The 26,270-nt window shown below is 49.3% G+C and overlaps 2 protein-coding genes across 2 annotated transcripts in view; one reads left to right on the top strand and one right to left on the bottom strand.

Moving 5' to 3' along the window:
• ddx31 (DEAD (Asp-Glu-Ala-Asp) box polypeptide 31) overlaps positions 1-17,582 on the bottom strand; it is a 24,522-nt gene extending 6,940 nt beyond the window's left edge. The window contains exons 1-18 of the mRNA XM_048993428.1: positions 17,042-17,582; positions 16,582-16,697; positions 15,381-15,703; positions 14,941-15,016; positions 14,807-14,850; positions 13,700-13,770; positions 13,508-13,572; positions 11,541-11,585; positions 11,271-11,312; positions 11,103-11,167; positions 10,090-10,209; positions 9,720-9,826; positions 8,919-9,121; positions 8,543-8,716; positions 6,730-6,789; positions 3,143-3,193; positions 2,804-2,943; positions 1,088-1,172 (exon numbers count right to left, since the gene is read on the bottom strand). Of these exons, the coding sequence (XP_048849385.1) occupies positions 1,088-1,172; positions 2,804-2,943; positions 3,143-3,193; positions 6,730-6,789; positions 8,543-8,716; positions 8,919-9,121; positions 9,720-9,826; positions 10,090-10,209; positions 11,103-11,167; positions 11,271-11,312; positions 11,541-11,585; positions 13,508-13,572; positions 13,700-13,770; positions 14,807-14,850; positions 14,941-15,016; positions 15,381-15,703; positions 16,582-16,677 (1,767 nt within the window). The 5' untranslated portion in view covers positions 16,678-16,697; positions 17,042-17,582. The remainder of the gene's footprint in view (positions 1-1,087; positions 1,173-2,803; positions 2,944-3,142; positions 3,194-6,729; positions 6,790-8,542; positions 8,717-8,918; positions 9,122-9,719; positions 9,827-10,089; positions 10,210-11,102; positions 11,168-11,270; positions 11,313-11,540; positions 11,586-13,507; positions 13,573-13,699; positions 13,771-14,806; positions 14,851-14,940; positions 15,017-15,380; positions 15,704-16,581; positions 16,698-17,041) is intronic.
• Positions 17,559-26,270, top strand: gtf3c4 (general transcription factor IIIC, polypeptide 4). Its single transcript, XM_048993415.1, has 5 exons — positions 17,559-17,892; positions 18,395-20,140; positions 21,610-21,740; positions 24,097-24,185; positions 24,509-26,270. Exons 1-5 carry the CDS (start codon positions 17,590-17,592, stop codon positions 24,571-24,573), a joined length of 2,334 nt encoding a protein of 777 aa, XP_048849372.1. The 5' UTR covers positions 17,559-17,589; the 3' UTR covers positions 24,574-26,270.

Raw genomic sequence — 26,270 nt, 5'->3', positions numbered from 1 at the left:
CGCCGGGTGCCAGCTACCCGCCAAAGGTTCCATCTGTCAGAGCAGTTTACCGCCGCCCTCCCTGGTTAGGCCTGTCCCTGCGTTACATTACTCATTTACTTTAGCAGATGCTGTCACCCAGGGCAACGCTTATCGTCACGCTAATTCTGATTCACTTTATTTTTGATTCTTTTTTTTATTTTTTAATAAGAAATAAAAACTTTATGGTTTGCGAGTGTGCAGGTGCTCCCCGCTATCTGGTCCCCGTCCCGAGGTCGCATGGGGACGTCTTGGCATGCGGCCGCAGGGACGGTAAAGCCGAAAGCTCGACGGCTGATGCCGGCGGGCGGCGGCCATGGCGACGCGACATTCCTGCGCGGCTCATCTCCGGTAGCTGACCGCTAATCGACACGCAGAGGTGATGTACGCGCGTGGGTGGGGATCCTTCCGGGCGCGGCTGAAATCAGATTAAGCGCAACGCAAACAGGCCGAGGGCCCCCCCCCCCCCAGTTATATTATACAGTTATTATTGCAGCCTCTCTTCCTGGTCGCGCTCTAATCCCCCCACTGATACAGACTACTGGGCTGCAGTGCAGCCATCGGCAGGCATTAGAGATCCCCGCTGCTGCTACGAAAAGGAAATTAAAGGGGGATTAGGGCTGGCTGACACTTTGGAGGGCGTCCCCCCCCCCCAAAGTACTGCGCTCTCAGGGCTGAGGAGGGAAGGGGAGGGGCCAGCGGGGGGGGGCGTAACGGACGTACACTAAACTCGGCACGTGGAAGGAGCGTAGGCTGCAGGCTAACGCAGGTGTGGCAGATAGACACTATCAGCTTTACAGTTCACGCTTGCTGCAATTTTCCTTGACGAAACAGAACATGGGCTAAAGAAAACGGACAAGCAGGTTTTTTGGTCTGGATGGGACATATGGCAGCTGGGCAATGACTGCAATTCTCCACAATCAGTTCAGCTCTCTAGTTGCACGTTAGGCCTGAAATACTTAAAAATAAACAAACAAGCTAACAAACAAAAAAACGCATCAATACAATTGATGAAATGTGGTAATATCAGTATCTGGATTGTGAACAGCACCCCCCAATGGTCTCCTACCTTGTTGCCCCATTTACTCCTGCCTTTGAAGCGTTCATCCAACATGAGGCCCGCCAAGATGTCCTCCATCTTCATCTCTGACATGCTACGGAGACAGAGAGATGGAGACAGAGACAGGGCTCTGAGGGTGACACGTCGGCGTCTCCCTTCTCTGTGCAGCGGGGGGGAATTAGCGAGCCGCCGCATCGCGGTAAGAGTCGCCCGCGAGAGGCGATTAGTTAATTAACACATTGTAATTGATTGATACTGGGGCAGGAAATGGAGCAGCTGTTCCTGGCTGTCTGTCAGCGCGGCGGCCGGACCCCGCAGGCCGCGGACACGCAAGGAGGCGGCGCGGGAGGAACCCTGGGCTGCCCCCCCACCCCCGCGGGCCGCCAGAGGATGGGCGGCGTTATCAATTACCCGGCACACAATGCGTGGGGCGGGGTGTGCGGCGCACTCTGTGTGGCTCACGGTAAATGAAGCTGTCAGGCGCGTCTCGCCGATTTCGCCCGTCAGGGAGGCAGGCGGCCATGCGGCGTGACGGCGCTCGCTGGGGCCGCCCTGCGGCTGCCGCTCCGCATCGGCTCCGTAATTCATCAGCCCGCCGATCACCTTCCAAAGAGGAACGGAGGAGAGGAGCACTGCACGGGATGGGGGGGGGGGGGGGGGCGCTCATCGGTGTGGCCCCACAGGCCTCGGAACGCTGCCGCCAGGGAACGCCAGGGTGAGAGGTGGGCCGGACTGGCATAGGGGGCACGACCCCACCTTCTGTCAGCTTGGAGGGAGAACTGGAGATGCACCTGCGCCCACAAGCCATACGTCCAACAGCTGCTGCCCCTCTAATGGGGGGTGGGGAAGTGGTGGCAATTCGGGGTCCTGCGATTTCCACAATAAGGTGTTTCCTTGAGTAATAAACATGTTGCGTTCTAAAGGAATCCGTTTGATATCGGGGCTCCGGTGCTGGCGTGGGGGTGGGGGGACGTGCTCAGTAACCTACTCGCAATGGCGCGTCTGCATGCGGCCCGATGCTGGCAAGTGCTGCTCGCTCTTTAATCTACAAGCAAAAAAGGAGCCGATTTAAAAAAAGATTAGAGAAAAAAAGCCCCACCAGTTCCTGTAAGTGGAAAGGGAGGGTAGCGCCCCCCCCCCCCCTCCCCCCAGTACTAACAGAGTGGCAGAGCACCGACCCGGCAGCACATAACAGGCGGGACTGGTGGGGGCCCATAATCAAGGAGGGGGGAGGGGGCGCGGGGCACAAGGCCCCTCCCACCTGCGATGGCATCCGAGGGCTGCCAGGAGGGGTCCCTGCGCACGGCAACACTTAATTACACGCCGCGCGTCCCGAACGGGCCGGTGTTTATAGCAGCGGGGGGGCCGAGACAAAAGGAGGCTGCGCAGGGGGCCGGAAGGCAGGAGCGGGATGCCACCAAGGCGCCGTGTGCCGCCAATCTGGACATGTTACAGCGCTCAGGCAGCCCCCAACCAACAGCCCCCGCCGCCTCCCGAAACGATGTTATTTAGCATCACTGAGACCACAGCCACGTCCTCCAAAGGTGCACGCGCACCCCCGTCACACTAACAGCACAAGCTCAACTGAGTATCTGCTTATACAAGACTTTACATGGTTACCTTTTCGATGGGCTGTGACAGGAACTGCCTGTTTTATGACTGGTTTCGTGGCATTTAACTGGGATTAGTGGTGCGAGCCTTGCAGCAGTGGGGGGTAGGACTGACCTGATGTTGTGTTCGGCCAGCGCGGCGACATAGGCTGCTTCTGAGGGCGTGAGGAAGAGCAGGCTGCTGCCCCGTGCCCCTATGCGGGCCGTGCGGCCCACCCGGTGCACATACTCAGCGGGGGATGCCGGGGGGTCATACTGGAACACAGACACATACAGTTAAGGGGGGTCGATATGGGGCGCGGCCCAGGACAGAGCAGTCACCTCCGAGCTCGACGCAGCTGTACATTTGGGCCTCTTCGGCTTACGAGCGTAAAAGTAGGCCGACTCCGCTCGGACCGGGGTGGGGGTCTCGCACACAAAACAAAAGTTCAGAGAGGATTAGAAGAGGCCTCACCTGCACAATCCAAGTCACATGTGGGAGGTCCAAGCCCCTGGCAGCCACGTCCTTCAAAAGCGGAGAGAGGGACGTGAGCGAGGCACCCAGACCCACGCTGTGGGGCGCACAGCTGCAGAGAGACACTAAAGTCGCTCTCTTTGTAAAATGTTTACCGTGCGCTTTATACAACGCAAACAGCCCATCAGGACGAGCCACAGCGCTGCAGTAAGAGGAAAAATAAATAAGTGACATGAAAAAAAACCCAGACAAACACACGGGCACGCTCACTCGCACACAGAGCCGGCGAGGGCTGTGCTTATCTCCCGGCCATTAAGTCAGTTTGCGCATGGTAATCTCCTCCCTGTATAAATAGCTCTTGGTGGAGTGAGGAGCTGCTGCAGAGAGCTATAACCCTTCTGTCCCTGAAGCTGCCGCCAGGATAAGCTGAGTCTTGGATTGGCACACGGGGCTGCCTGCGGTCTGCCGCTGAGCTGGCCGCTAGTACAGATGGAGGGCAGAGCCGGGCAATGCCAGCCTGTCAGTCGGATTAAAACGACTCATTTATTCACTGAAGGATCTTGCAAAGCGACTGGACCAGAGACTAGGGTGGGGGGGGGGGGGGCGGTAGGAAGAGGGCAGAGTTGGAGGGAGTGCGGGGTTTTTAACTACCCCCGCCACACCCGCTCAATCCCCCCCCCACCCTCCTCCTTTCCCTGCCCCTGTCCCTTTTATCGCATTTCCAGGGCTGCCAGGAGCCATTACAGAGCCGAGCAGAAGACTGCCGACGGGGAGGCGCCCCCCAGAGGCCGGGCGACAGATTGCAGCGTGGAAAAAAAACAAGGGAAAAAAAAAAAACGGCAGCGAAGGAAGCGAGGATGAAAGGGGATTGGCTCCGACGGCCAGGAAGCCAGAACCGAGGGCCAGAGCAGGAAGAAGACAGAGGGGAGGGATGACAAGGACTAACTGTGCGACCTTTTGCACCAGGTGAATTACTTAAAGAGGCCACAGCTCTGGTTTTTAAGCGCACCCCTGCCAACACCAGCTTTTACACAGATGTCAACGCGCTGGTGAGTCTTGGGCTTGACCCCCCTGCTCCCTCCCATGGGCCTCGCTGTCCTGCAACATCAGGATACAGGCTGCGGAAAAGCCTTGCACACCAGCCCTCCCCTCACCCCATTCGAAAGGGTGCTGGTGGAGAAAAATTGCCCTAAAGCCACCGGCGCTTACGACCCAGACTGCAGTACAGCATCCACGCCAGGTTGGACATGGTGGCAGGAATAACCATCGCTGCAACTCGCATGCCTTTATATCGACCTCTATAAAAATAAGAAAGACTCCAGGACTAACAGGAAACTTAGAGATACGATATTTTATCACCATTGTATACATTTTTCAAGCGTATATACATAGCTGCAAGGTCTGATCTTCAGTCTAGTCCCAAAACAGTTACTGTTCACAGTCTCAGATCCAGCTTTGATGGAACTAATGGCTCCATCTTCAATCTGAGGAACACACGGCGATCCGCCAGCTAAGTAAATTCACGGCGGGTTTGGTATCTGCACCGGCAACTTCGGGGAGTCTTCTAAAGCGGGGGCAAGCCCAGGCTTTCGTGGGGGAAGATTTGGATTTCAATCGTTGGGTGGCGCGTGGTTCAGGGGAAACTGGCAGTCTGGTCGAAGACCCACCGCGTGGGAAACAGTGAGGGCAGAGATACACGAGAGCTATGATTTAAACCTTGGCAATATGGCAGGAGAAACTGCCTTTAAGAGACACGAACAGTTACTTATCCTGGAAAAAAAGCAAAAAAAAAAAAAAAAAAAAAAAAAAAAACTCCCAAGGATATTACAGTCTCTAAGCAAACTACTGTAGAAATCACTGTATACCCAACAGCCCAGGTAGCGGCTGCGGAGAGGGAAGACGGGACTGCCTGCACACACACACACGCCCGCGGCGCCCCCTGCCTTCCACAGGGCGCCCGCGAGGGTTTGACACGAACAAGAACGACAGCAAAGTCGGCAGAAAAGATTTATGACCGGCGGCCTGTTCAACTTCTCCTGGGTGCTGAAAGGTCAGAGGAAAAGGGGAGAGAGTTTTTTTTTTTTTTTTTAAAGTAGGGTTAGCGCCAAGCGAACTCTATGCCAGCAAACTGCTCCCTCCCCAGCCCTGCCCCCCCCCCCCCCTCACCCCCCAGCCCTGCGCCTCCACGGCTGCCAAGCGGCGCAGCTCAAAAGGCTTTTTATTGGGCCTAATTACTCCCGATAGCTGTAATTTACAGGTTGGCGGTGCAGGGAAGAGGGGAGGGGGGAGGGCGAAAATCCCGGCAAGACGCACGCTTCCGCGGGTCAGCATCTGTCGCCATGGCGGCGCGGCCACGGCGACGGCCAGTCGGCGAGCGGGGAGAGCGGTAAACAAGGCAGCGCGCGTGACGGATTAGCGGCGCGAGCTAAAGGACCTTCCAGTGACACATCATTTCTCTCGCTCCGCAAGTTTGTTTTGCGGCAGCTGTCACCGGTGAAGCGGGAGGGGAGGGGAGGGGCGGGGAGGGGAGGGGCGAGGAGTGACCTGCTTAACAGTCTGGACACACTTTTTAAACATTTTTAACTCAGGGGAAGAACAACAGGCAGCTGTTCTGGATTCCGGCTCACTTCTTAGCATCTGAATGCCATCCTGCACAATCCGGGTTTCTGCACTAAATCCTATCCGGAACATTCCCGCTTTTTTACACTAAATCCCATCCTGCACAATCTGGATTTCTGTATTAAATTCCATTCTGCACATTCCTGCTTTTTTAATATGAAATCCCACCCTGCACATTCCTGCTTTTCACAATAAATATCACCCTGCACATTCCCAATTTTTAAGTACTATATCCCGCTATTCACCATTCCTACTTTTTAGCATTAAATCCCACCCTGCACATTCCCACTTTTTAAATACTAAATCCCACCATGCACATGACCATTTTTTTTTTACTAAATCCGGCCCTGCACATTCCTGCATCTTGCACTAAATATCACCCTGCACTTTCCCATTTTTTAAATACTAAATCCCATCTTGCACATCCCCACTTTTTAGCACTAAATACAGTCCTGCACATTCCTTGTTTTTAACACAAAACCCCACCCTGTACTTTCCCATTTTTTATACCAAACCCCACCCTGCCCATTCTGGTTTTCTGCCCCTCATCTTGCCTTGCCCGTCCCTCACCTAACCCGGGTTTTCCCTGCATCCTCCTCACAGCCGCTACATGCCGGGAGTGGTTGGACTATCCACCTGCCCAAGAGCATCGATGCATGTGGGACGGAGTGGAAGTTTTGTCCAAAGGCGAGGTTCTCTGGGTGGGGAGCCGTAAATCCCCCATCCCCCACCCCTCCACGCCACCCCACAGGTTGGGTGAGCAGCCAGCAGGGCCCAGTGCCAGGGTGCGGCACCATTCTGCCCCCACACGCCCCGCCGCCTTCGGCAGGACCACGCTGCTCCTCACACGGAGTCATCATCTGATGGACTCTGGCAGCCAGCGTTTCCTTGACCTACAGCAAAAGGACGTCCTCTCGGTTGTGGTTTTGTTACAGTTCCCACTCCCCCTGCTCTCAAAACAGACTCACCGTGCAAAGGAGGATGCCAGACGTGCTCCCGGAGAAGTCCTGAAACACCTCCGTCCGCTCCTGCCCAGGCAGACACACACAAGGTTTTTTTTTTTTTTTTTTTTTTTTTTTTTAAAACAGAAGGTTCACTTGTTGACATGGCGATGCTAAGCTCCCCTTACAACACCCAACATTATTCATACACGACTCTTTGTAAGGTGTCCAAGGAAGGCAAAGACACCTCTAAGCGGTGCCAGAGATGAAACAACAGCCGGTCAGTGGGAAAGGGGCATTCTGACACAAACACACACCCCGCTCTCAAATAACACTGAGCATTCTACACAGTTAATATGGTAAAATTCCATCCATCCATCCATCCATCCACTAATCCAATATTTGGGTCAGGGATAGCAAATGTTACATAAGTTACAATACAGAAAAAATTAATTTGTATGTGCACAGGCTAGATGCCCATAAAGGCATTTAATCCTCACAAGAGGAGGACTGATCAGAGGATCAGAAGCTATTGGTGCCGTATTGTTAGGAAAAGAAGAGCAGCAAACCGCAGGTAATGACAGTTTACCTCTGACATTTTCAGAAAGCTGATGTCTGCTTTTGTTCTTCTTTTAAAAAAATGGGCCAACATGCTGTAGTAGGTTTAAATAACAGAGTTTGAGGAATCGAGTCCAGGAATTAAAATCTTTTTTGTACCCTTGAGCAAAGAGCTTAACTTTGAACTGTCAAGCTGTATAAATGCCTGGAGTCAAATGCAGTGCATTCTGGGTACTGCATCAAGTGGTTTTCTTTCCGTAGGTACGTCATCTGAGTCAGGGACACACAGCTGCAGCCGTCAGGGGTCAGTCAGTGGACACCTGATTAACCCCGGAAAGGGTAACTTATTAAACACTTACTTGAACAGAGTAATTACCTACAGAAGGTCCAGCAAGAAATGCAGCAACTGAGAGTGCAACTGTATCTCACACTAAGATATTAAGCAAAGTTACCCAACTGTCAAAGTGTACGTGGAAAAGAGTGCTGTGTTCAGACAGTGGGGCATGACAGCTTAAAATACAACAAGCACCTTCGGGATTAACATCTGACCCTGGGTCAGGTCCCTAGAGACCTTCATGACCCTGAGCAGGGTGAGCAGTAGGAGATGGATGGATGGATACAGATGATTTCAGAAATAGAGAACAGAGGAGCAGGCGAGAGGTAGGCTCTGAAATCTGGGGACTGGGGAGTCAGATGTAGACGGACAGGGGGCGACATTCCCGGAGACCGCTGCCGGGATGCGATCTCCTGCTCATCTCCTGCGGACCTCCTCATCGGAGCAGACGTGCCCAAGCCGGCCGGCGCGGTCCCATTACCAAGCACATCCATAATGCGAGTCCTACTTTGGATTTGCACTCTTTAATGTCTAATGTGTGTGTGTGTGTGGGGGGGGGGGTGGACAGGCAGCACAGTGTGCCAGCCCCCAGGGTCCCTGCTCCCAGAAGTGCCATATGGACGCGGCCGGTCCAGGTCCATTAGTGCTCCCGAGGCAGGGGTGATGGCAAGGCCTGGACGCAAGCCGCCTGTCCCCTGCCCCCCCCTCAGAGCACCGCCGCCAGGCACAGCCTGCTCACCGGCAGCTGTGAGCTGAGATGAGCGGGGGTCCCAGTGGGGTCCAGCCAGCGGCGCCGGGGGCTCATGTGGGATCACCAGGGGGCTCAGCGGAGTTAAAGCCGGCCAAGCTGCCCACGGCACACGCATGCACACACACGCACACACACACACACATGCGTGTACACACGCACAAATGCACACACACACACACGTACGGCCATGTGCTCACCTCCTGGACCATGCCGCCGTGGAGCTGCAGGAAGCGCAGGGGGGGGCGTGCCTGCTCCTCTGCGGAGGCTGAGGACTCCTCCTGCTCAGCAAGTACAGTGGTGAAGAGGCGCAGCAGGAACCCCACGGCCTCGCAGCTCGACAGGAACACGACCATCTTGTGGGCACCTTCGAACTACGGTGATGCGGGAAAGGAGAGGGGGTCAGGGGTGGTGGGGGGCAGAACATCAGCCAGGTCCTGTTGGCTTCTGCGCTCAGAGATTACATGAAATGACATCCCTATCACATGCAACATCACTATTTTCTTACCTGCCTAAACCAAACCAGAAAGCACCTACCCCCCACCCCCAAGCCCCCCCCTTGCCACTTGGCCCTACCCTGCACTTGGCCAGGATGAAGGCCGCCAGGCAGACCAGCCGCAGTTTGCTGGGCACCAGGACCATGTGCTGCTGGAGCTTCTCGGGGACGGCGAAGCTGTCAGGCAGCATCGCGGACGCCTCGGCCCCACTCTGCTCTGGGGCCTCGCAGGCGTGGATGCTCACCGGGTCCTTCAAGCTGATCCCCACAAGTCTAGTAACACCTGCCCCCCCCCAAACACAGGCCCATGACAACACAGAAAAGGATGAGAACATAAGCCGCCAACCCCCAAACGATAACAAGACTGAGGCGGGTAAGTGCCGAGTATTTCTCCTCAGGTGGAGCACGTGGCGAAGGGCTCTTGAGAACCATGTGTCCGGTCGATGAGAGCCTGTGATCTCCCGGCTGAGGGAACATCTCCCAGCTGCCGTTGCAACCCTGGTAGCTAAAGGGGCACCGAACGTGGCGAGAGAAACACCTGTCGGCCACTTTCCGGCACATTCCACGGGCTCCGAACACTCGTAATCACCGCCTTCCGCACTGTGAAGGGCTCTGCTAACACTGGTTTTGGGGGTGGGGGGGAAATCGGGCGGGATTTAAGGTTCACAGCAAGAGGCTGCCCACGACATCACCCCCCCCCCCACTTGCCAAAAATGACGAGAACTGCAAAAAGTCCTCCGTTGTCAAAGGAGCGAGTGTGCACTGACATGCCTGCCGCCTAAATACCGAGCCAAGCGAAGACCAAGGAATCCCCAGAGGACCCCAAGATGATGTCTGCTGCAACCCCCCCCCCCCCAGCACCCGGGCCCGAGACAGCCTGCCTTCTGTGAGGGTGGCTGACAGCAGCACGTTCTGTCTGGGGGGGCCAGAGGCATTCAGGGCATTCAGGATCACCGTGAGGTCCTTCTCAAAGCCCAGGTCCAGAGTCCTGTTTGGACACACAGGAGCTGTGATGAGACACTGCACATGCAGGACAGGACAGGACAGGAGGACAGGACAGGAGGACAGGACAGGACAGGACAGGAGGACAGGACAGTACAGTACAGGACAGGACATATACTGTCTGTAGCTATTTAACTCCCAGAATTAAGCCTCATAATGCTGGTCAAGTCAAAACCTGACATCCGCATTTCTCCTTTATTGCAAGTCCCTGAACCCTGGGGGGGGGGGGGGGGGGGGGCATGCACATACCGGTCAGCTTCATCCAGAATGAGCCAGCGCACAGCACTGAAAGCTATGCTCAGCGTGTTGTTGATGTGGTCGACCAGCCGGCCAGGAGTGGCGATCAGGATATTAATGCCCTTACGCAACCTGGACGAGATAATTAGGGGAAAAAAAAAAACATTCATTCGGTTCCGCAATTAAGACCATTTATAATGAGTGCACTAAAAGGCACAAATTTAATAAAACCTTTGACTTACAAAGCATATCCATTCAAAACAACGTACATTTACCTTCATCTTGATATATCTCATTTTATTTAAATCCCAGATGAATCCATATTTTATAACCAGAAAAAAATGTATATTACAAGACTGGTAATAAAATTTTGCAAAATCAGCAGCATTTCGACTGCAAGAAGATACTATGAGTGCTGCTATGTATTATTATTGCAACCATCATGAAGATGATGATCATCATCATCATGATCATAATCATCATAATCATCAACTGGCTTTAGATATGGAAGCCTGCAGAGAACAGAGTGCCTAACACTGGGCGAAGGGATCTCAGCATAATGAAGTGCCTGCTGGTGCTCGAGGTTCCCAGTTAACCATAGCACCTGGTTTCACAAATGGTAAAACCGCCAAAAATCTGTGTGCAGGACCAAAAGCAGGTAATGAGATGTGGAGACTGACAGCACAGCTGCTCCGCCCTTCAAGCCGCTTGACAGGAAGAAAAACGTCAGTGCAAGTGGACACCTGCTCACCGGATACCAACAATGCAGGAGAGGATTCTGGGATTGAATATCCTCCTGTACAAAACGCTAAGCTGACACCTGACTATTAAAACCTTATGTAAACATTCTGCACCGTAAATTGCGTTATATTAGATCGGTCTACAAGAAATCTTTGTGTGGTTTGCGGATTTTGGGGGACACCATGATATTAAGAACTAGCAATGAGATGCCTGTGATTATTTTCCTGGAAAGATGGACAACGCCACATGACACCACGGCGTCAAAACAATGCAAGAGCCCTAACCTGGCTTTTTCAGATTTCCTCTTTTCTCCTCCCATGAGGACTCCGGGCACAATCCAGGTGAAGGGCTGACAAACACCCCAAGAAAATGAAGCAGATGTGAGGAGACGTTACATTTCTCAGTACGTTTATGGTGCTGGGCGAGCGCTGATGTCTACAGCCAGATCTCACCTTCAGCAGCTTCTGGATGATCAGGAAGCTCTGCTGTGCCAACTGAGGAGGAACAGCGATAAATAATGTAAAGAGAGGAGACAGATAGCGGCCATGTTGCATGGACAGCGGGGACAGCTGCTGGATTATAGCCCAACAGTGACAGCAAAGCGACCGCTTAGTGTTTATCGAAGAATGACGAGAGGGGCTAGCAGAGTACGATTCAACGTGAATCAGGAAGAGGGAGGGGCAAGCAGAGGTGGCCTCGTCACAAGGGAGGCCCCCACGTACCTCTCTGGTGGGGACCACGACGACCGCAAACGGACCATCCTCCCTCTGCAAGACGGAGGAGAGGGAAGCATCAGTGGGCACATTTCTGAAAAATTCTCAACTGACATGCATCGTAAATCGGTGTTCCCATGTGTGTATTAACTGCAGTATTGAGGGAAACGGGTCAAAAACACTCAGGGGAAGGATAACAGAAATTCAGCACGCGCACACAGTATTTTTCATACATATTTTGCTGCGATTTGTTTTCCGGGATCGTGGCAATCACGCTGACATGAAAGGGTGCTTCGGCGCTCGGGGTAAGGCTCAGCGCCCGCCTTTCAGTGGACCAGACAGCTGTCAGTGTTTTTAGCGGTGCTACGCTGGGGACTGGCTGCTTCAGGAGACAGGAGCAGATCTGTCAGGTCTCCTTATTACAGCCCCCCTAATCCAGGCCCACTGGGTATTTACTTTTATTTAGTGGTGCCCTGTCACTATTTAGGGAAGAAAAAAAATAAGACAAAGACAGGCTAGAGTGAACACCACCGAGCTTTTAAAGGCATCACTCCTGTGTTGTGCCACCCAGTCTGGGCATCTACAGGTATTGGGTGGTGCCAGTACTGGTGACCAGTACGATCAACCCAGTGCCTCTCTCTCGGAGACAACGGGGGTTTTAAATACTTACTCTTACACTTACTCATTGAAGTTCAATTTTTTTTTTCAGTCATGTTAATAACCATACCAGGGGTGTCTGAACCATTTCATTTGACTTCATTCAACCCCCCTCCCCATAAAAAACAGATACTCACATTTAAATTTAAGCTGTGTCCCTCAATACCAAACTCTCTCCTTTGCCACTGACCCATACTCCCCCAACAGTGAATAAATAAGTGCTGGATATCAGTTTGCAAGAGGGGAGGGATATTTAGATTTTTATACCAAATTTATAAGCACTGATTTGCGACACAGTTGTTCACTAAAAAACTTTTTGTTCCAGAGAGTTCCCTCAAAGGGGGCTTCTGTCACAGTCCAACAGTCACGAATGCGGTTTCTTTGGCTCCCTGCGGCGCGAATGATACTCATTTCCATTTGTGCATCCCGGCAGGTGGACGAGCGCCAGCGTTTGGCGGGTTTAACGCAATTCCCAGGAAGCGAGGGTTTCCCGGAAACTGATAATTAGGTGGCAGAAGAGAGCCTGTTTTAAAAGCCCCACTGCTATCACTTTACCCTCCGATTTAAATTCCCTCTAATTAGCGACAAAAGTGCTGTGTCTATAAAATGATTTAAAAAGTCACTGAAAACTGAAAAACTACGGTCCTTCCTGTCTTAGGGTGATGATGTCACTCATCATCGCCTGACGCGTTCGCTCACTGTTACAAATTAGCCATGTGTTAATTGTCATTGGTCTATGACAAGCACGTTTACGACTGAAGCTGAAAGGACACCAAAGACCCAAACCTACTTTTCAGCCTAGACTATGTAGCCTTAAAAACACACCTGCCAAACTAAAGCCAGACACCAAAAAAAATAAAAAAAATTAATTATTTAAATCACTACACCAGTGTTTTCTATACCAGTCCTCAGGGCACACTGGGCATATCTACATTTTTGTTTCATCCCAGTTTCCAGCACACCTGTAAGGTGTTTAGAGCTTCCAGTTGCCTGGGTCAGGTGTTCTGGGAAATGGGATAAAACAAAAATGTGGATCTGGCCGGTGTGCCCTGAGGACTGGTTTGGGAAACACTACAGTAACCATTATCCCAAACACAAATGTTACAACAGTCACAGCTTTACTGTGAACCAACTTCACGTTCTGAGTATAAATAGCAGGACTTGCATCTCAATAACAAAAAAAGGCTTAAAAAAGCAGAACACATCTATTGACTTTCTTTATAATCCAGTTAAAACTAGACGCCAAATGTCTGTTTATGGTATTAGGCAGAATTATTTTTTTGAGTTTAATCCCCATCTACCCAGAGTGACTGGCTTACCTTGATTTTTGGTTGGACTGCCTGCAGAGACTGAACCAGCGGAATCCCGTAAGCCAAGGTCTTACCTACGTTCGGCACGCAGAAGAAGAGCACGGTTAACTCCTACCGTGGTTCCTCTCTAAATTACATGCAGATTAGATGGCAAACGTAAAAGCGAGGCGTCCAAAGAAAAGACAGAGCAGGACCCCTCACCTGACCCCGTCTGGGAGCGTACCACCGCATCCTGCCCTGCCAGCAGCACGGGGATCGTCTGCTTCTGAACGCTGCGAACCATCATGGATGAGAGTCAACACGCAATCAGGAAGCAGATTCATCTTCTAACTGCAGCATTCTATGAGCCATCTAAGCACGGTGTTCTGGACGTACTCCCATTTAATGCATTTATGTGATTAAAAGCACATCTTACTACATACTTAAAAGATCGGATAGACCTACTAACTAACCAAAACTAAAATATAAAAGCACTTTTCCACTACACCAAATACAATACTTTTGGTACAGTACTCTTGGTACTTTTGCTTTTCCATTGACCTCTGGTTGACTACCAGTACCAAACGTTCCAGTACTTAGAGTACCGAACCAGCTGGGATACTTTTCTGGTACTTTGGGGGTTAAAAAAAGTAATAATAATAGATGTGTGGAGAAATGAAGACCCAAGCTCAAATTTTGATGTGGTTGGTAGAACAGATACAACGATATCAGGATGACATGACAAGAAAAAAATAAAGAATTTAGTATAATATACTAGGGCAGCATGGTACTGAAAAATATCATGATGTAATTTTGTTTGTAATAAATATTGGAAGGATGCAAAGATGAAAATGATTATGACTGTCTTGAAGAATGCATGCAGCAATGGAGGTAAATTTTAAACATATGCTAGATAATCTTGAAATCATTAAAAAGTTTGCTAAGTTTTTTTCCTACGTAAAAATGTTTTAGCAAAACTTAAACCCCCTGCACTATTGTGTCCTTACAGTACAAAAGTCTGAAAAAGTCTGACCTTAATTTAGCTGACCAACAGTGTAGGAATTGCATGTGCATAACACACAATGCTGGTATTAATATCACATGTTGCCCAGTCCTACAGTATGATACACCCATTTTTCAAATTCAGTACAAAATACCCCACCTCACGTTGTGATGTCATTCAGTGCCGGGTACCAGTTTTTACACCAGTGGAAAACCAACACCTTGAAGAACCGTACTTTTGGTCCAGTACCTGGTGTGGTTGGAAAAGTGCCCTTGCAGTCTAGCGATTAGAGGGCAAGTAGGTCCGACAGAATGACAGAAACATACCTTGTCATGCTTGTCACCTTCAAGACATTATTCAGAGTTGATACCTGAGAAAGAGAAAAGACAGCAGGATCCAGTCAAACAGAGGCAGGACATCAGCAATGAGCACCAACTGAGGCGTGAACTATAACCCTCACCAAGTGTGGATGGAGATCAAGATCAACAAAGGAGCAACTGGTGAAGACCTTCTCCTTTAGCCGAGTCACTGTAGGCCTAGGGGAAAAGAACAGCCCAGAAACAAACACATACACAATGTCAGCTATCCTTCCCAGCATCCCCACTACCTTTTCAGACAGAAATGATCATTAAATCAGCAAAAGGCCGGCAGACTGCCCCAGTCACCGCCTGATACTGCGACATACATATTTTAAATTAAATTAAATTAAATGAAATAAAAAAGGGGCAGCGTGTGGCTCTGTGGGCTAAGCCTGTGTGCCTGTAACCCCCAGCTCCCTGGGCGCCGCTACAGGTGGCTGTTGCAGACAGCTTACTCTACAAAGAGCAAGTTGAGGGAGGTGTAAAGACAATTTCCCCATGGGGATCATTAAAGTATGGATTATTATCATCATTAGCCCACCTCTGCATCTCTGGGATCTCTGGGTTGTTTCTGAACAAGGATGAGGTCTTCATGAACCCTCTCTCTTCTTTCCTTTGGCTGTCTGGGTGACTCTTCTGACTGACCTTAGGGGGTTTTGGCAATTTCGGGCTACGTTTTTCAACCCTCCCTTGGTTCTGCGGCAGACTCTTGAAGTTCCTTTTTTGGGGGCTGGTCTGACCCTGGTGTGGTGGCTGCTGGTCAGTGTGGGCAGGTTTCTTTTCGGAAGTGACGCGTGTCTTTTTGAAGGGGGGGCTTTTTTGAGCCCCCTGTAGAGCTTTCCGCTTCTCTGCTTTTCTCATTTTCTGCCATTGAACAAAATTAATTGTCATAAGTAAGTGTCCACGGAACGATACACCGCCAAACGGATCACTACATATGACCTAATCCACTCTGACGTTCAGGGAAATTACCCAGATGGCTGCCAGCAGTAACAAAGATTTCTGGATCGCTATGACAGACTCTCCCAAAACAAAGCACTCAGGCCCAGTCCATTTTGAACACCCAGCCTACCAGAAGCTTTCCGTATGTCCATCAATAATAAACACAAAATTATAAATTACCATTCTATTACTTAAACATGACTGTGAAACTATTTTTTGAACAAAAAAATCACATAAGAATTAGGTGATCATGTAACCTCTGGCCCCTACCACAATACTGCTTTCAGAGTCACAGCACAAACAAATAAGGTTATGTAAAAAAAAAAAAAAAAACCTTTTGTTGAGATATATAAAAAGGGATAAATGAACAGTATAGTATTAAATGAACTAAACACTTAGTTCTGAGTGTGGTAATGCTGTGATGAGCGGTTTTCGGGCCAGCAAGTGCATTAAACAAGATGTAATAGTCAGAGGCCCAGCAACAGGACGGGCAGGGCAGGCAGTGGCCTGGGGCCCCGAGCTGGAAGGGGGCCCCTAAGGGCAGCCAATTACATACTACATTGCAGCGACAAATCTGCTTTATTTGTGTGTTCTGTTTTTCATAGTAAAGTCAAAATACAGGTCTGGTGTTTATTAAATTCTCTTTGTTGATATTAATTTACACAGCACAGAAAAATAAAGGCAATACATTTTACCATGCTGGGGGAGGGGGGTTGCAGTGCATGCATGCCCCCAGAGTCCCTAGAAACGCCTCTGATAATAGTACAAATGCAGAAAATGCACATTAGGCCACTTCGTACCCATTTGTCCGAGGTCCTGAGCGGTGTGTGCCGCTTCTTGTGCGTGTGGACAGCTGGGGTTAAAGTCATATTCAGCATCAACGTGTCTTCAGCCATGGTGAACGTTCACAAGTCCTCTGCAAAATGCCAGCGCACAGCCACAAACACTGTTACTATCTGGAGTGATACGGTATTCGTGTCTATAGTTTTGACGGACTATAGTCAGCCAATCGGTTTTAAAAGCAGTGTAATGAATTTCTAATCTCGGTTCTAGACATTTAGGTAAACTAGAAAAACGTCAGATTTAAATAGCTATGGTTGGTGCAGTATTTGCATTTCAGATGTAACCAGAATGATAGCAATGAGACTGGATAAGAAGAATCGAAGTGGTTTCAAGTAGTTTATCTGGGCATAACAGCGGGCTGGTAATGCACTGGTGAACGCAAAAACACGACTTTAGCTTTAACAGCTTCCCACCTACCTTGGATTAAAGCAGGGGGTCTCTGTGTCACTGCACACGTGTGCGACCGGGCAACACCGGATTCAGGCGTTAATCCTTCACAAGTCTCTGCGTTAACTCCTAACCACTATATTAATCAACTACACTCGTACGCCTCACGTTTTGTAAAATGATATTTTCTACCTACTTTATGTACGTTTAGGTCAAGGTTAGCGACCAACTTGTGGCGAACACGCGTGACTGGTGATAAACAGCAGCCATCAGCCATGTGTATCTAAACATGCGGCGGCGTAAAACCATCAGCAAGCGGCGGAAAAAGATCCGCGGCCGCCCGGCGTCCCTGACTCAGCAGCTCGCCGCGAATCGCCCGTCACTTAACGCCGGTATGTGGATCCCTAGTGTCCCGGGAACGCCTGCGCGAGCCGACAGCGGGTGGATCGAGGGGATGCCTGCTACGCGAACGGACGGCGCGCGGATCACGGGGAACCCTGCCTGCGCCCTTTCCCCGGCGTCCGTTCCGTAGACCCGCCCCGAATCACGTAACTTCCTGTTCACATTTTCCCAGGGAAATGGCGGCCCTAAGTCCTGATCGTGCTCCAGATGGAGAGACCGAACCCGACACCGAATCCGAACCCGACACGGACCCCTGGGTTGGGCTGGGCCCGATCGTTAACCGGGAGCCAGCGGTGAAGCTCCCGAGTGCGGTGAGCGGTCTGGAGCCGCTCTCGTGGTCCGAAGACCATCGCCTGTCGGCCTCCAGTACCAGCAGCATTTCTCTTATGGAGATCCTGTGCGATGTCCACGGCTGCAACCAGGATCTGGTCATGCAGCGGACCTCCATCCCCTTTCCGGACAGTATTTGTGAACTCAAGGTAAATCCTGGTTGACGAAGCGGCCACATGTCGTTTTGCTGTTCCATCGCTTCATTGTTATTATTTTGTGGCTGATTTTATTGCGGTTATGTAGCTATAAATGAGTATCATTTTCAGGGGTGTTGTAACCTTACACGCCGTTAACTGACTATAATCTGGCCGGGGAATGAGGTGTTTTAATCTCCGATTTAGGATAAATGCCCGATTTATTGCGTGAGCCGGCACGGAAATGTGGCAGTGTTTACAAACCTGCTGCTAGATCCGCCTGTTCCGCTCTTGTACATAACCCACGGACTGCAACCAAAATATATGGTCTAAAATGTTCTTTTTGATAATTATTTATTTATAAACGTGGTCTTGAAAAATAATCTGATAAAAGGCCATTTTTATCGTTATATTTGCATCAATATATAATGAGTAGCTTAGTTGGTTGATTTGTTACTAATTTTTCGTGAATTTTGTTTCTATTGTTTTTGTGAATATATTTGCATTTTATCTGCAGGTGGGCCTGGAGGAAGGAGAATCTGAAGGCGGGGAAGGCAAGGAAACACTAGATTCACCAGAGAGCCAGTGTTTGCTGGATAGTGTGAAAACCCCAGAAGCAGCAAGTGTCTCCCCTCAGACTGGCTTCAAGTACACCAGCTGGTCCCCCTTGGGCTGTGACACCAACGGGCGCTGTCTGCTGGCCTCTCTCACGCTGGACAACCGACTCACCGTGTACGGCAACCTGAACCGGCTGCAGTGGACGGCTCTGGTGGAACTGACTGAGCTCTACGGTGAGATGCTGGAGGAGAAGGGCTACTCGCTGCCGGGGGCCGAGCCCCCCTTGGGCCCGCTGGAGGACTTGCCCGAGCGTCAGCGGCGCCATCGCATGCAGAGCCCCGTGCGCATGGAGTGGTCCAGCGTGTGCACCACGCAGCAAGTGCAGATGAACAACGAGTGCAAGGATGTAGGTACGGTGCTACTGGCTGTGCTCATGGAAAATGGGGACCTGGCCATCTGGCAGTTCAAACTCCCTTTTGAGGGCAAAGATTCGGTGCTTTCCTGCAACACTATCCAGTCGGGTGTGTCTGCACCCAGTGTGCTGGCTTGGTGGGAGTATGAGCATAGCGGGCGCAAGATGAGTGGACTGATCGTGGGCAGCTCGGTGGGGCCCGTCAGGATCCTTCCGGTCAACCTCAAGGCCGTGAAGGGCTATTTCACCCTACGGCAGCCTGTGGTACTGTGGCAGGAGACTGACCAGATTCCAGTGCACAACATCAAGTGCATCTCGCTCTTTCACCCCTACCAGAAGTGTAACTGCAGTCTGGTGGTGGCAGCCCGAGGTTCCCACCTTTTCTGGTGCCTCCTGCTGATCTCCAAGGCCGGCCTGAATGTGCACAACTCTCACGTGACTGGCCTGCACACCACACCCATCATGTCGATGACTGCCAGCCGCTACGGAGGCTCGATATTCACATGTTCGGCTGACGGCGTAGTAAAGAAGCTCACGCCCATATTCACTGACATGGCGGTCATGTTCAAGCAGGAGCAAATCAACATGCCTGAGGGCGTGATTGGCAGCAGATTACATGGCATAGCTGTCAGCCCCAACGGTGCCTATCTGGCCTTGGTCACCACAGAAGGTGTGACCAACGGCCAGCACCCAGTCAGCCGGGTGTTCCAGGTCCAGTTTATCACGTTGAAGACCCCAGATGACGCGGCAGCAGAGCTTTTGGAGTCCATGGTGCAGAACCTTTTCAAACAGACGGACCTGCTGGATCTAGTGCGCTGGAAGGTTCTGCGGGATAGGCGGATTCCGCCCATGCTGCAGGAGGAGCTGGACGACAAAGTGCACGCCACAGGCTCCACCTACCTGTGGCGCTTCAAGCTCTTCCTGTTCCGCGTGCTCTACCAGTCCCTGCAGAAGACATCTGCGGAATCGCACTGGCTTCCTTCACACGAGGACACCAAAGTGTTCATTGTGGACGAAGAGGGCGAGGACAATAGCGAGGATTCCCCTGCTGGAGCCTCTGCTTCAGGGGGGGTGGGATTAAAGGGACCTGGGGGCGGGGCCTCAGATGAACAGATGAGTGAGGTCATTGCCTGGATCGAGGCGGTGGAATCTCACCTGACACGTGAGCATATGAAGAGGGTGCTGGGGGAGGTGTATCTCCACACCTGGATCACCGAGAACACCAGCATCCCCACCCGTGGTGTGTGTGACTTCCTCATGAGTGACCCTACCTATGAAGACAGAGCTGCCAGGGTAAGAAAGGACAGTAAAAAACAAAAACACTTATGCCCCATTTCAAATGTGGTCTTCAGTAGGAAATGGTTGCGTGTTAAAGGATATGGCTGTGTTGAAGCATAATATTGAAATGTAAGCTGCGGTTAATGACACATGAATCATTGCCAGAATAAGGGAAACACTGGAGTAAATTAGAAAGACAGTGTGTATGAAAACCATTAACGATTAACAACAGCAGACATGCCACCGTGCCTGAGGCCATATTTAAAAATGCGAGGCAGCCATAGAAAAATCATCTCAGAAAGAGAGAGAGCTGCTAATGATTTTAATTTCATTTATGATTTTGGCTTCCAAAGTTATCAAAGCAAAATAATCTAGATAAAACAATTATTGTGCTACATTTCATTTCGTTGTGATGCTCCAGGTCTTTTTTGTTACAGATCCTGCTCACCCCTTTCAAACCCTTTTTTGTGTTTCTCAATTGAATAATATTTAGAGTTTAGAGAAATCCACACATGTTTTTTTCTCAAAAGTTCAATCAATGCATGATATCTCCAAAGTCAATGATTAATCATTGCTAAATAATCATAATCACAATTTTGACCAAAATAATCATGATTGTGATTTTTTTCCATAATCGAGCAGCCCTGCCGGCGGCTGAAATTATGATAGCATAGAAATCTGATGGGATAGACTGCATCAACCAGCAACAACTGTATGTAAATGCACATCCTCACTGTGATGCAGCTTCAAAATGCAAGAACAGACTCAGCAACTCACCCAGCTGAGTGCAAATGTCAGTTTTATTTAATGAATCGATTATTTTGTGGAAAATACGGTAGTGCAGAAAGATCTTGCTATACACAAAACTGACTCATCATTCACCCCGTTCTCAACAAGCAGATGAGTCTGTTTGCAGTGCGCACCAGAAAAGGCCTACAGGCTTGAGTCTTTCCCTGGGGCTTCTTTCAGTGGTGTAGGGTACATTTTGCTAGTGTAGATGAGCTTTGCATAAGCTCTTAGTGGGCAAGTTAAACACCAGTAAACACGAAGTCATCCTGGGTGATCTGTGTTGAAGCATTTCTGTCTTGATCGGCAAAGAATCCTCCAAAATGGCAAAACCCTCACACTCAAGGAGTTTATGCCATCATGAGGGGCTAAGCATGGGGTAGGCGGCCGGGTGTTTGAGGATAACGGCGGACAGAAGACAAAAAATGAAGTGGATCTATTGTTTTCAATCTAAACGTGGTCCCAAATGAGGCAGCTAAGGTTACAGACAAGTTCCTAGGAATTAGGAACTATTCCATTGACCCAGTTTTGATATCTATGGGTCTTAGACCAAGAGTTTCTCTTGATGAAGTATGGAATGATCTTATATTGATTGAGTTTTTTTTTTTCTTTCCATTCGGTAATCGTGACATCATCCCCGAAGAAGCGAAGGCTCTTCTAAAGCTGATATTGACCTCCTCTGGATTTCCTCTTCCCAGGTACTCATTGGGCATATCTTTAAGAAGATGAACAAGCAGACCTTCCCAGAGTACTGCAGCCTCTGCAAAGAAGTGCTGCCCTTTACTGACCGCAGGCAGGCCGTGTGCAGCAACGGGCACATATGGCTCAGGTATCTGCCCCGTGTCCTTCACCTGCTTTAACCAACACAGTCTCCCTTCTCATTGTACAAGGAGCTTCAGCTGTCAGATGTACTGTATCATTTAACCAGGCAAAACTCTGTAATATGAATATACTCACCCTTATTTCATGGCCTAAAGCCTTCGTAATGGATTTGCACAGCCTTCTGCATTTTCTTGAGTTATTGCTATGATATGAATACTTGATTGAAGTAGTATTTTCGATAACTTGACTCATTGGTTGGCATCTGTACAGTGGGCTTTAGCACGGGCCCACAGCAGACGTGGTACTGAACTGCCCTTTGTGAGAATAGCCCCGAAAACCAGGCACAACAGTTCAAATGATCTGATGTTCTGCTCTAATTGAGCAGCAGAACAGCAAGCGCTCAGCACCAGTGAGAGTCTGGAATCACGTTAAATAACCCACAGCTGCGAAAGTAAAGCCCCTTTGAGGAGTGGCAGTGATATTATTAGATAGCTACCAGACCAGTCGTCTATACCAGTATTACACTTGGCTTGAATTCCTGCAGCCAGCAGTAATCAGTTGTATTATAAATGTGATTTTGCTAGCTATTGTAGAAAGTGCCTAAAGTTGGTCAATTTTGAAGTTGAGACAAGCTCTGTTATAGTTGAGTTTTTTGCTCGGTAATTATTTTGTCTGGCTCTGGGTTACTGACTGATCAGGGCGCCAAGTACTAAGCACGTTTCTAAGCTGCTTAGCGCCTCACTAATGTGATGGCCCACACTTATAAGGAAGCCCTACAAGGATTCTTTATGCTAAAATACCTAGAGCGTGGATGTCAGGCTCTTTGTGTTTTCCAATGCAAAGCAGTTCATACTAAGCAGTAAAGCTCCGTAAGTAAAAATGAGACATTTATGAATTGCTGCTATGATTTTGTCAAGCCCTTTGTATCTTAATGATCACTGTTCTTGACTGTTGACATTGTACACTGAGGTGTGTAGCTCCGTTCGTTGGTCGAACGTTTAGCCCTTACAAACTGGCTCGTCTGAATGCCGCTCAGTTTCTTCTTGGTTCGCTAATGAGTCTAACAGGTCCATCTGTGGATCAGAGCAGATCTTGGTGGCGAGTAATACGTCGTATCTGTAGTGTGAAGCTATTGTCCTGTGACCTGTTTGTTGTTGGTTATTTTTTTATTTGTGTTTTTCTGCATTTAAAAAAAGCACTCTCGTGCTATGTGCGTTTATTATGGAAAGCTTGACATCGCCCCCCCCATATTCTCCATTATCTGTGTCATGCCTGTTTGTGGTCTTACCCACATGAGACCAGGGTATATTTTGCACACGGTTAATTTTCCTGTTCCATCTGTACTCCGTGTTAATGGCTTTCTTCGAAAAAATATGATGTGATTCATGCTAATTAAAAACCACTGTGCAAATGTCTGTATTGCAAAATGACCCGCTAGATCATTTGAGGTAGATCTTCTGCGGTTCTTGAATCTTTGCATCCGCTAATAATTCTTTTTGCGCCGGCAAAACACCAAATTGAATTGATCTATAAAAAATTCCATCTTCTAGCTCATGGTGGCACGGGCCATGCAAATTTTTCAAAGGGCAGATGCTCAAATGCGTGGGTCCCCCTTGGTAAATTTTGCTGCCTGGGAGGGATCCTAGACATAGAGTGGAGGAGAAATTCGAACCCGCAACCCTGGGGATGTTAGGAAACAGTGCTAGCCACTGCTGCCCTCCTTTTACAAACCTCACATTTAAAAAAATATCTGGTTTAACATTTGCCCTCACCTTAAAATATAGTGTTACTGGACGGTGTACAGTTTCAATTGGGAAACGACCGATTTGTCTATGTTAAAGCTGATTAGGCTTGGTGACGTGGCATGTGGGCTGCAACTTAAGCAAATGAAACCCAAGATGTCTGAAATGAGTTGCCAGGCCCAGAACATTTATTTTCACCGTGGATAATTATGGTGGAGGTGGTGCTGGATTTGACCTCTGGGGGTCGCTGTGCGGCCCACTCGTGCTCGTCCCCCACTTAGTGCTCTGATTTAAGTGATTTCCTTGTAGCTTTCAGCTCCTGTGCTACCCCTCCATACCCCCGTTCTTCCAAGCTTGTCCTTTCAGCGCTGCAACATGCAAAACTGTCATCTTACATGGGCTTTGTTCACATCAGGGGCTGACTGTATTTTAATGGCAAACACCTTTTTTGTTGTTGCATTCGCATGTGGGATTTTTCAAATAGTTCTTCATTTTGTCGTGAGGTATCCTGGCCTATTAAGTGGCAATGCCTCGAACAGCCAGGGCTCGCTGGTGCCGCGAGTGTGAAACGTGCTCTCTCTCTCTCTCTCTCTCTCTCTCTCTCTCTCACTCTTTCTCTAGGTGTGTGCTGTCGTACCAGGCCTGTCAAACGCTCACGTTCAGACGCTGCCTCCTGCAAGACAGCATTGCCAGATACCCCGTGCCTGAAGGTGTGTGTCCCCCCCCCCCCCCCATCCACCCCAATTTTGGCTTTGGTTTCACTTTATGCCGTTTGAACTCGGAATGGCGGGGAGCTAATCCGCTGTTCTCTAAGGCAGGCTTTCAAAACACAAAGGACAGGGCTTTCCGTGTGTCATGAGTGCCTGCAGTTTTTATTTCTTCTTTTTCTTGGCACCGGCGATAAATGTAAGCGCGTCTGTAAGTTAGCGCGAATCGGCTGGCTAAGTGACGGGCCGCTCGTGATGCGCGTTTGCTCAGACGGGTCAGGCAGCTAAAAACTAACTGTCAGTTTCTCCTCCTAAACCCTCCACAGACCCCGACTGGATCAAGAGGATATTGCAGGGCCCTTGTACCTTCTGTGACTCCCCACTCTTCTAGCTAGTTAGAAGACAACGGCTGCATTGTTTCAGGCTGGCACAAGCCTGCTCAGACTACATGGACTCTATTTTATTATGTAAATGCAGCTTTTTACTATGAATTTGATTTGGTATCGTTTATTAATTATTGAGTATAGTTTCCTTCCTCATTCTGAGGAAGTATGTTAAATACTATCTTTTTTTCCACAATGTACAGAATTTCAGCCTGGGTAAAGGCTGTACGGTTCACCTTCACTACATACCTCTGTCATTGTTCCATATCTTGTGTTCAGCACAGGACCTGAACCAGGTAGTTGGCCCCAGCTTCTTTTTTGTTATCTTGCTTTTCACATTACAGATCTCCATATTTATATATAATATATATATATATAAAAAAAAATAGAGCAATGTAAAGTTTTAGGCCTTTTACTTTATTTTGTCGTCATGCAGTTTGACAGGATCATTATAATTTCCTTGCGCGGCGTTGTTCAAATACATATTTTGCTAAATTGGCTTTGGAAAATTCATGTCCGACGCTCCCTTAGTTATGCAACCCTTCCTTTAAAGAACTGAGACGAGGGCTTCATATAGATGAGGCGAGAGACGGGCAGCAGGAAAGATCCAGTCCCTCCCAAGGGTATGGTTTCTAATGAGATTCCACTGTAATGAGGGACAGTTCCTGCTGGCAGATGTGAGACTAATTTTAATTAATGAGGTTAGAGTGCATATTGTTAAATATGATTAACCCTTTTCGGAGAACAGCGGCTGGGTGCGGTGCGTCTGCACCGGCCCTGTATTCCCTGCACCTTGGCTGCCCGACACGGAGGTCGGCGACTCCTGATCAAAGACCCCGAATGATAGCCGGCTCCTCGGCTGCCCGTGCTGAGCCGCATCACCCTCACCTCATCTTACGGTGGGTTAGGGGGGGGGACGGCCCTGCCCTGCTGGCGCTTGACATGTGAGCGCTTTCCTTTTTTTTTTTGTTATATTTTAACAGCGTATCCAAGAAACGCTGCAAACCAAAAGCGCCCTTCCGTCTCAAAGAGCTCTTAAGAAAATGCAAAGATGAAAAGAAACCGGAGGAATTTGTAGGCTTGTAGTGGATGTTTGTGCACTTATTTCTCATCAGCTGATTTTTCTGAGCACTGTGGTGCTGACGCCGCACAGTGGATTATGGGAAAACGGGTCAGGGACACTCCTGCCGTTTAAATGCAAAGTATTTTCCTTAATTGCATAAAAAATGTGAAGGATACACCATTATGTCTGCTAATTGTATTAACATTTCATTGATCCAAAACCGTTGATCCATTTCCCTTTTGGTGCATCGTCACATTTCCTTGGATGGTGAAAGCTTCGTGCTGAATTAGGGACACCCATAATCTCGCTCTTTCTTATAACATAGGGAATCCTATAATCGTTTATTAGATATAGCTGAATAATGGTAGTATATATGTGAAATTAAAGCTGGTTGTCAATGGAAGATTTTTTCACAGATGTATAGATGGCTTCCAGTGGTCCTGGTTTAATCTCCAAGCCCCGTTTACCCCGTAAATAGTGCTGTTTGCTAGGGTGTGTGTTATGGTTTCTCTCTTCTGGATTCAGCCCTGCCTTGCTGCATGGTCTGAAGAAATGTATCTTAGCCAAGAAACTGTGTGTGCTGTTTTCTTTTTTTGTTTTGCTTCTTTTGTAAATAAATTTTTAAAGTATTTTGTACAATTA

Source organism: Brienomyrus brachyistius, chromosome 2 (genome assembly GCF_023856365.1).
Source record: "Brienomyrus brachyistius isolate T26 chromosome 2, BBRACH_0.4, whole genome shotgun sequence".
Classification (NCBI taxonomy): Eukaryota; Metazoa; Chordata; class Actinopteri; order Osteoglossiformes; family Mormyridae; genus Brienomyrus; species Brienomyrus brachyistius.
Note: the sequence above shows the minus strand (reverse complement) of the source record. Positions and strands in the feature narration are given on the sequence as shown.

Excerpts from the sequence above, each read along its gene's own strand:
- gtf3c4 (XM_048993415.1), top strand. The coding sequence starts at position 17,590 with ATGGCGGCCCTAAGTCCTGATCGTGCTCCAGATGGAGAGACCGAACCC. Across the intron at positions 20,141-21,609 it reads ATGAAGACAGAGCTGCCAGG|GTACTCATTGGGCATATCTT; the intron begins GTAAGAAAGGAC and ends TCCTCTTCCCAG. Across the intron at positions 24,186-24,508 it reads CAGATACCCCGTGCCTGAAG|ACCCCGACTGGATCAAGAGG; the intron begins GTGTGTGTCCCC and ends AACCCTCCACAG.